This window comes from Cyprinus carpio, unplaced genomic scaffold, assembly GCF_018340385.1.
Source record: "Cyprinus carpio isolate SPL01 unplaced genomic scaffold, ASM1834038v1 S000006675, whole genome shotgun sequence".
Classification (NCBI taxonomy): Eukaryota; Metazoa; Chordata; class Actinopteri; order Cypriniformes; family Cyprinidae; genus Cyprinus; species Cyprinus carpio.
Window position 1 is genome coordinate 109,161 of NW_024879293.1, and position 9,716 is coordinate 118,876.

Here is a 9,716-nt window from a genome sequence, read left to right on the forward strand (position 1 = left end):
ATCCCAATGTAAAATGTGAGGAGGAGAAAATTAATGCTTTGGGAAAATAATTTTTATTGTTGAATCCTTAGTACAAATATAGTAAAAAACATTGTGTATGTTTACCCATGAATTTTGAGAACTCCGTATAAACGTACACAACCCATTTGCATCTTTTATGCATTGGCTATATCTTAATTTTTGTGTTGTGGCTGATTTATTGATTTTATTTGAAAAATTGAATTGTCAGCAAGTGTCCACAGTGTCACCAAGTCTCATGCCATTTAGATTAAGACAACTTTTATTATTATTATTATTATTATTTAAGATAGCTTAAGGGTAAATGTTGCATAGCAGTGGTCCATAGCTTTTTCTTGCTGTACAGTAGTAGCCTACTGGTACCACAGCTGCAGTAATGTAGTATGAGTGTTAGGTTTATACATGCATTTCAGTACTTCATTATATTGGAAAACTACAGTTGTACTTCATTTGACTGCAGATGTACTAACATTTACTGTAGTTTTACTGCTGTCGTACTTCAATGTACTGCAGTTGTACTGTCATTATACTGCAAATCTATGGCTGTGCTTAATTATACTGCAGTTATACTGCTTTGTACTGCAGTTTTACTGCAGTTGTACTTCAATATACTGCAGTTGTTTTTTGTAAGGGCATTATGAACTTGTTTAATTAATTCATTAATATAATTCAGACCAAACGGATAAGCTGTAGGCTATCCGTGCTTCCATGATAATGTATAACGTTAGCTACATTGTTAGCCAAACCAACCAACTAGCCTCGACAATATAAAGATACTACTTTAATAGGTAATGCAACACAGACAAAGTGAATTAGACATGTAGTGTACACGTAGGTATACAGACAAATGGCAAAATTAAACTTCACTGTTAGAGGTCTATACAGCACTTTATCTGATTCAGAACTTGATAACCTTGTTGCTCATATAAAAGAAGACATGCTACATGCAGGTTATGGGCTTACTAAGGGGAGTTTGCAAACCAGAGGACATGGGGTTGAATGGGAGAGAGTAAAGGCCCTTAATGCATCATGTTGACACCATGGGCATCCTCTCCTGTTTTGAAAATGTTTGTGTTGTCCCGGAACAAAAGTACTTGTACACATTGATACAAACCACAAACTGATCCACTGAGTGTATGTATGTATGTGTTGTGTCTGTCTGTCAGTTGGTGTTGCCAAGTGTAAACGCGCCATGTTCTTATTGACTGATGATCCGATCTGCTTGATTGGATCATGGTGATTGCATGTTAATGCCAAGTGTAAGTGCAGTGGGTGTATTGGTTTATGATGCTGATTTTATATTTGCTTTTGTTTATTTTATTTATATTTTTTGTTGAATTGATTAATAAAATTTTTTTTATCCTAGTTTTGGAATGATCTGATGTTTTTTTATATGTAAAGACAGTCTCTGTGGGTCTTAGAGAGGATTCCAGTCATGCAAGGAAAAGGTCAAAATGGAGTCTGGCTTTAGCTCTATATCTTGAGTGAGGGAAATCCCAATTTTGTCTTATGGTTTTCCCTGTGAGATTCAGAATGTGTTTCCAGACCCATTTATCTTGGGTTAACTGCCTAAAGTTGCCAACGCTGGAGGAGTTCTTTTTATACAGTCACTAGTTTATAAAATCATCTGTAGAGGAGTAACTATTAAACTCAGGCTTTGTGGTGTCAATTGACAGGTCTCAGTTTTATGATCATCTAGTGTGAGACTCGGGGCATCTTGTGAAATTCAGTTCTTTGCGTTGTTTCATCACAATTCTGGGCTGCGTTTCCCAAAAGCATCGTAAGCCTAAGTTGATCGTAGCTCCATTGGTTTCAATGGGTCTACGATGTACTTAAGCTTACAATGCTTTTGGGAAACGCAGCCTTGATCAAGTCTTCAGTATCTGAATTGCTCCAAAATCACATACTGACAATTTACATGTAGCAAGCAGGGTGGGGCTGGGAGTCGTGGGAACAGAGCAAGGAGGCGGGAACCTTCCATGAAACTCGAGGCCTCAATCCCTTCCCACGGCTCTCGGCCCCATCCTGCCTGCCACAATGATGTTTGAGGTCTTTTTGATATGTGAAACACATTTTACACTGAAGACACGTAAAAGCGTCTCTCTCCAGTGTGAAGCCTCATGTGCTTATTAATGGTTGCTTTTCGCCTGAAACTCTTTCCACTGTTCACATGTAAACTGCTTCTCACCAGTGTGACTGTTCGTGTGATAGTTAAGATTTAGTTTTGTTGTGATGTTCTTCCACACAGTTTACAGGTTTAATCTTCTCTCTGGTGTGAATTCTCATGTGCCCGTTAAAGCTTGTTTGTCGTGTGAAACTGTTTCCACACAGTTTACATTTGAACGGCTTCTCTCCAGTGTGAATTCTCTTGTGCCTGTTAAAGTTTCCTTGTTGAGTGAAACTCTTTCCACACTGAGGGCATGTGTAAGGCTTCTCTCCAGTGTGAATCCTTATGTGCATGTTAAAACTTCCTTTTCCAACAAAATTATTCCCACACAGTTTGCAGGTGTAAGGCTTCTCTCCAGTGTGAATAGTCATGTGGGCATTAAAAGTGCTTTTATGAGTAAAACTCTTTCCACATTGAGAGCAGGTGAAAGGCTTTTCCTCTGTGTGAATCCTCATGTGGACTTTAAGGTTTCCATGTTCATTGAAACTCTTTCCACACTGTTGGCAGGTGAAAGGCTTCTCTCCAGTGTGAATTCTCATATGGACTTTAAGTTTTCCTTGATGGCTGAAACTCTTTCCACACTGTTGGCAGGTGAAATGACTTCTAGATCTAATCTTTCAAGCTCTTTTTTGTGAGGAAGTCTTTGCTGTCTGTGAGCAACTAAATGATTTTTGTCCAGTTATGAATTCATGGTGTTTTTTGTACTGATCTTTATCTTGTATTTCTTTAAGTTCTTCACTCTCTTCTTTCAGGTCTAGGGTGAAAAGAGACGAATACAAGTTAACATCCATTTAGAAGCAACAGTAGAACAGAAATCAATAATGGCTACAATCTGCCTTTCATGTCTAAAACAGGGTTGTCAAACTCAGCTTGTTGAGGGTCACAGTCCCGCAGAGTTCAGCTCCAACACACCTAGCTTTAGATCTCAAGTGATGAAGACCTTGATTCAGGTGTGTTTAGTTGGAGTTGGAGCTAAACTCTGCAGGGCTGTGGATGAGAACTGAATTTGGCATCCCGTGTATAAAATATCAAAAAATACATATTGCCGGGGCACTCGTGGACACTGGAGAAGATGGCCACCTAAACTGTGGCTCCGCTCCTAATTGCTTAATAAATTGCTACCCTCTTTGATTTAAGTTAAAGAATCTCCTAATTAAAAAGCTCAACACACGACTAACTTGTCTGAGACTCAAGATCTAAAGGACCTTCCACTTGTTGCAACCTCACGATCACAGAAAAAGAAGCAGAAATGTCCTCATCTTCAACAGAACAAACTGACCCAGTTTTAAACTAAATACGAGCACTTAGTACCCGATTGGGGAACATCGATGGTCGTTTTTGACACTATCGAAAGTCGTCTCGATACTATATCGACCTCTGTTTCTGGTGTTTACAAGACTTATCCCAACTTATGACAAAGAGTGTCCTTGAGTGAATCCCGCTTAATGGAAGCTGAAAACAGAATCTCTACCACAGAGGATGCTCTGCAGGCCAATGAAGGTGAACTTTCTGCTTTGACAAAAAGGGTAACTCAGGTTCAAGCTAAATTGGATGACCTAGAAAACAGAGGAAGACGTAAGAATCTGTGAATCGTTGGATTACCCGAGAAAGCTTAAGGTTCTACCCCGCTCCCCCAATTCCTGAGGGAAATGATACTGAAATGGCTTGACCTCTCTTTTGATCTCTATTAAGGGGTGTAACATTTCCGTAAAAGGCTTGAGGCATTCAGCCAATCACAATGCACTGAATAGCTGGCCAATCACAGCATACTTTGCTTTTCAGACCGATGAGCTTTGTAAAAATAGATGCGTTTCAGAAGGCGGGGCATAGAGGAGAAGCTATAATGTACATTATATGGAAAATAATGTGTTTTTTATTTTTTACCTTAAACTGCATAAACACATTTCATTACACCAAATACACAAAATAATGTTAATTTTAACAGCATCATATGACCCCTTTAAGCTAAATATTCCAGAACAATAAATAACAGTATTGCATCTTTTTTTAAACAGACTGTTCAGATTAAGATTCAATAAATACAAAGCTGGGGTGATATCAAAGTTTAGTTCAAGAAGATCTTTCATTAGCCTATGTATTTTCTTACAATATGGCAACATTTTGTCACAGTACCAAAAACAATGAACGGATGTACCTTTATCTTTTTTACACTTGAAACAGTAGCATTGATAAACATCTTTTTGTAAGATATATCATAAAATAAATTTTTAAGTTAAGCTCATGGATTCCAAGGGAAGTATATTTAGGGTACATATTATCACCTCCAACAGCCCAGTCATTCTCTTCAATGGTTTGTCCAGTGTCTTTTTCTCAAACATCCTTCAGTCCAAAGCAGAGGTGCAATTACTAGACAAGATGTCATATGCCCTTGATACTGATGCCTTTAAACAGACTGGATTCAGTTAAAGGTCTTCAATTTCTGTTCTCAACTCTTCTTTATATATATATATATGGTGCATCTATTTAGCCAATCTTCCTTCTTATTTTTCTTGGTGGCTATTGAGTTTATCAAGTCAAGTCAAGTCAAGTCTGCTTTATTGTCAATTCTTCCACATGTGCAGTTCATATACAGAGAATCGAAATTGTGTTACTCTCAGACCCCCGGTGCATACAGATAACACTAACAGTAGAGCCTAAAAATCTAGATAAAATATAAAATTTAAGATAAAACTATACAATAAGGGAATGTAAAAAAAAGACATAATAGAAAAAATAAAATAAAAATAAGGTTAAATAAAAGCAGTGCAAGGCACATGGCAGATAGAGTGCAAACCAGTGAACAAACAGTGCAGATAAAAAGATTTTTAGTGCATAAAAAAAAGCTTATTCAGTCTGATTAAAGTGACAAAGGGCTCAAGAGCGGTTATTTTATTTAAACTGACTGATGAGGTGGTAGAATGACGTCAGTTTCATGGTGAATGAGGTAGTGAGCAGACCAATGCTGCACAAAGTAACTGGTGCATGTCATCGTATGTTAGAGGGAGGGTGGGGTGGAAGGACCTGGAGATGTGTGATCTGGGGGGTGGTCATAGTTCAGTGGTGCCTGGGGCAGAAGAGGGACGGGGTCCGAGTTCGGGAGCGAGTTCAGCTTCCTGACAGCCTGATGGATGAAGCTGTCCTTCAGTCTGCTGGTCCTGGCCTGGAGACTCCGCAGTCTCCTCCCTGATGGCAGCAGACTGAAGAAGCTGTGTGAAGGGTGGGTGGGATCACCTGCAATGCAGAGGGCTTTTCGAGTGAGACGGGTTCCATAAATGTCCTGGAGGGGGGGGAGAGAGACACCAATGATCTTCTCAGCTGCTCTCACTATGCGTTGCAGAGTCTTCCGGCAGGACGTGTTGCAGGCGCCATACCACACAGTGATGCAGCTCGTTAGAATGCTCTCTATGGTGCCTCTGTAGAAGGTGCACATGATGGGGGGGTGGGGCTCTGGCTCTCCTCAGTTTGAGGAGGAAGTAGAGACGCTGCTGTGATTTCTTGGCCAGTGCTGCTGCGGTGTTGTCGGTCCAGGAGAGGTCCTCTGTGATGTGCACACCCAGGAACTTGGTGCTGCTCACTCTCTCCACAGTCGCACTGTTGATGGTCAGAGGAACATGCTGAGTGTGTGCTATCCTGAAGTCAACAACAATCTTTTTCGTCTTCTCCACGTTCAGAGAGAGATTGTTGTCACTGCACCACCCGGCCAGGCAGCTCACCTCGCTCCTGTAGTTTGTCTCATCTCTGTTTCTAATGAGACCCACCACAGTCGTGTCATCCGCAAACTTAATGAAGAGGTTGGAGTTGAGTGACAGTGTGCAGTCGTGTGTCAGCAGAGTGACAAGGAGGGGGCTCAGCACACATCCTTGGGGGGGCCCCAGTGTTCAGTGTGATGGTGCTGGATGTGTTGCTGCCGACACGTACTGCCTGAGATCTTCCAGTCAGAAAGTCCAACAGCCAGTTGCACAGCGAAGTGTTGAGCCCCGGCTCGACCAGTTTGTGAATGAGCTGTTGAGGGATGATTGTTTTGAATGCTGAACTGAAGTCTATGAACAGCATTCTGACGTATGAGTTGTTTTTTCTCTAGATGTGTGAGTGCTGAGTGGAGGGCAGTTGAGATGGCATCATCGGTCGATCGGTTGGACCTATATGCAAACTGGAATGGGTCTAGGGAGGGGGTGAGGGCAGACTTGATGTGGTGCATGACTAGCCGTTCAAAGCACTTCATGAGGATGGGAGTAAGTGCAACAGGATGGTAGTCATTGAAGCAGGATGGAGATGGCTTCTTCGGGACTGGAATGATGGTGGTAGCTTTGAAGCATGTGGGTCAGCATCATCACCTGGTCACTGGGAGGAGGTGGAGTCTTCTGTGCAGTGGGTTGCTGGTTCTGTGCCTCAAAGCGAGCGAAGGTGTTCAGCTCGTTCAGCAGAGAGATGTTGCTGTCACAGGTCCGCTGTGGGGGCTTGTAGTCCGTAATGGTCTGTATCCCCTGCCACAGGCTCCGAGTGTCTCTGCTGTCACTGAATTGATGGGCTGTCCTCCTGGAGTACTGTCTCTTAGCCTCTCTAATGCCGCGGGATAGGCTTCAGGCCCACCTCATCTCCAGCTCTGAAGGCAGCATTCCGCGTCTCCAGGAGTCTGTAGAACTCCCCTGTCACCCACGGCTTCTGGTTGGCCCGGACAGTGATGGTTTTTGTGACCGTTACATCCTCAATACACTTGTTGATGTAGGCAGTGACAGTCTCTGAGTACTCCTGGAGGTCAGTGGTTTTATTGTAAGTGGCAGCCTGCTTAAACATATTCCAGTCAGTTGTATCAAAGCAGTTTTGAAGAGCGTCAGACGACCCTTCCGGCCACACTTGAATCTGTTTCTGAACTGGTTTGCCGACTTTAACGAGCGGTCTGTATGCAGGCATTAGCATGACAGTGATGTGGTCTGAGGCACCAAGGTGGGGGAGGGGGAGGGCTTTGTAAGCTCCTCTCTGTGTGGTGTAAACAAAGTCTAAAATGTTATTACCTCTTGTTGGGAAGTTAAAGTGTTGGTGTATTTTTGGAAACACACTCTTTAAGTCAGCATGGTTGAAATCCCCAGCTATGATGAGAAAAGCATCAGGGTGGGCTGTCTGCTGTTCACTAATGTGCTGTTAGAGTTCATTAAGTGCGTCGTTCCTGTTGCTGTTGCTGTTGTTCGGGGTAATGTAAACCGAAACGAGCAGTATGGCAGTATATTCCCTCGGCAGATAGAACGGCCGGCACTTAATAATCATAAACTCCACCAGGGGTGAGCAGTGTTTGCAGATCACAACAGCATCGCGGCACCACGCGTCATTGATGTAAAACACAAAGCCCGCCGCCACGGGTTTTTCCTCCCGCGACGAGAGCTCTGTCTGCTCGATAGCACGTCAGCTGGTCGAGCTGAATGGCGCAGTCCGGAACGCTGTCGCTGAGCCATGTTTCCATGAACACAAAAACACAACAGTCTCTTATAGTCCTTTGAGTTGAACGTAGTAATCGGATAAAGTCCAGTTTATTGTCCAAAGAGCATACGTTAGCCAGTACGATGGTGGGGATAGATGGCTTGTGTGGGATAGCCCCCGCCGCGCTTACCCCTCTTCTGCTTCCTCTCACGCCGCTTGTGGCGCCTCTGCTGTGGGCGAGATGCAGCAGTGGGGGTCGGTGATGATGTAGGCCTCCGGAGCAGTCCAAGATCTCGCAGTTGTTCCGCGTGCGCGGAGTTTAACTCTAAAAATGCGGAAACTCACATCCAGCAGAAACTCACGACTGTATGCGCGCTTAAAGACAGGTAGACGCGATGACGACGTACAAAAACACTGCGACTCACAAGACAAAAAACACGAAAACACCGTTCTGTCGGGACAGAGAGAAGCCGCTGCATGTGGACGCGCCGCCATCTTGGATATCTTTTGTTGATATCCCAGTTATGGTCACTGAATGACTTTAATGAGGTAAATGTAATATTATGTGTCATATTGTTTTATTGATGTCTTTCTACAGTACAAACACTGATTGACTGATTACATTATACATGAAATGGATTTCTGTAAGTTACAGCCTACAGGTTAGGGCTGTGCAAAAAATCGAATACGATTTTCATGCGCATCTCTTCAGTAAAGACGCTCCTGTAATTAGTAGTATATCTCCAGCACGTGCGTTAAGATCAGGGTTGCCAGGTTTTCACAACAAATCCTGCCCAGTTGCTTCTCAAAACTAGTCCAAAACTAGCCCAATCGCGTTTCCAGGAGGTTCCCCGAAAAAAATTGCATCCCGGGGTTAAAATATAACTTCCCTGGTAATATTCACATTTTAGGGGCTAAATATCACGTTATTGGTATTGGGGTCGCTTCAACCCGCGGACATGAAAAACAACCGCAGACTTGGCAACACTGGTTCAGGTGGAGCGGCATTTACTACACAGAGCCGTAGTCCACCGACAAGCTACACAAAATCGCTTTCAAAATCGAGAAAGAATCGGCTGCGATTTTAAAATCGATTTTTGTGTAGATTGTCCAGTGAATTACGGCTCTGTGTAGTAAATGCCAACCAGTGTTGCCAAGTCTGTGGTTGTTTTTTCATGTCCGCGGGTTGAAGCGACCTAAAAATGCTCTAAAAATGCTCTAAGAAAATCGTATTCGATTTTTTGCACAGCCCTACTACAGGTGTTTTCAGCATCCAGTCTGATGTTCATTCATGTTTATTTTGTGTATCTATTTAGTCAGTCTTCCTTCTAGAGTTAATCAGTAGTAAAGCAGAAGTGATGATTGTTCACGTGCGCTTTGCTTGATCTGAGGCGGCAACAGTGGTCTGTCACAGCACAAAACGGGCAAAATCTGTAATCCTTAATTTCAAGAGTAACAACTGAAAACAGCATCTAGACCAAAATATAGGCAGGATTTAAGAATGGATATCAGTTCTTAAAAATGAGAATCAATTAAAATCAAGAAATCTGTGGAAACTGTTGCATAAATAAGTGATAGAAATAAACTTTTTTTATTGTTTTTAATTAAGCAGTACATACTGGGTTTACTGTTACACTCAATGACTGTTTTGTTTGGGCTACTTCTGTATTATTTTTCCTGGTTTCTGTAGAGCTGTACATTTTAATAAGGATCAAATCAAACTGAGTTCAGGTTTGAGAATGAAAACTAACCTGTTTGTTCCTCAGTATCTTCATGTTTGACTCTGAATGTCTCTTCTATCTTCATCTCTTCACTCTCCTCTTTAATAAACTCCATCTTTATAACAGTGTGTGTCTCAGAATCTTCATGTTTGACTCTGAATGTTTCTTCAGTCTTCATGTCTTCACTCTCCTCTTTAATAAATGCCATCTTAATAATAGTCGTGTAATAAACTTCAGCAGGAGTTTTTCTGTGTTTGGACAATTATCCTGTTTAAATGAAAATTATTAAGAGATTGTAAAATAAATTAAAAGTAGATCTCTGTGTGCATCTCAATAAGTTTCCGAGTTCTGTAAAAGAGTCAGTCAGAGTGAGATTCTTATCGTTGCATGTTTTGAGG

General features: G+C 42.1%; 1 protein-coding gene across 1 annotated transcript; it reads right to left on the reverse strand.

Moving 5' to 3' along the window:
• Nucleotides 1–1,424: 1,424 nt before the first annotated feature.
• LOC109074024 (gastrula zinc finger protein XlCGF49.1-like) lies at nucleotides 1,425–9,408 on the reverse strand. The gene is made up of 2 exons (XM_042755361.1): nucleotides 9,349–9,408; nucleotides 1,425–2,939 (listed from the first exon to the last, which is right to left on the reverse strand). Exon 2 carries the CDS (start codon nucleotides 2,722–2,724, stop codon nucleotides 2,230–2,232), a length of 495 nt encoding a protein of 164 aa, XP_042611295.1. The 5' UTR covers nucleotides 2,725–2,939; nucleotides 9,349–9,408; the 3' UTR covers nucleotides 1,425–2,229.
• Between the last annotated feature and the right edge of the window lie 308 nt (nucleotides 9,409–9,716).

Excerpts from the sequence above, each read along its gene's own strand:
- LOC109074024 (XM_042755361.1), bottom strand. The coding sequence starts at position 2,724 with ATGAGAATTCACACTGGAGAGAAGCCTTTCACCTGCCAACAGTGTGGA.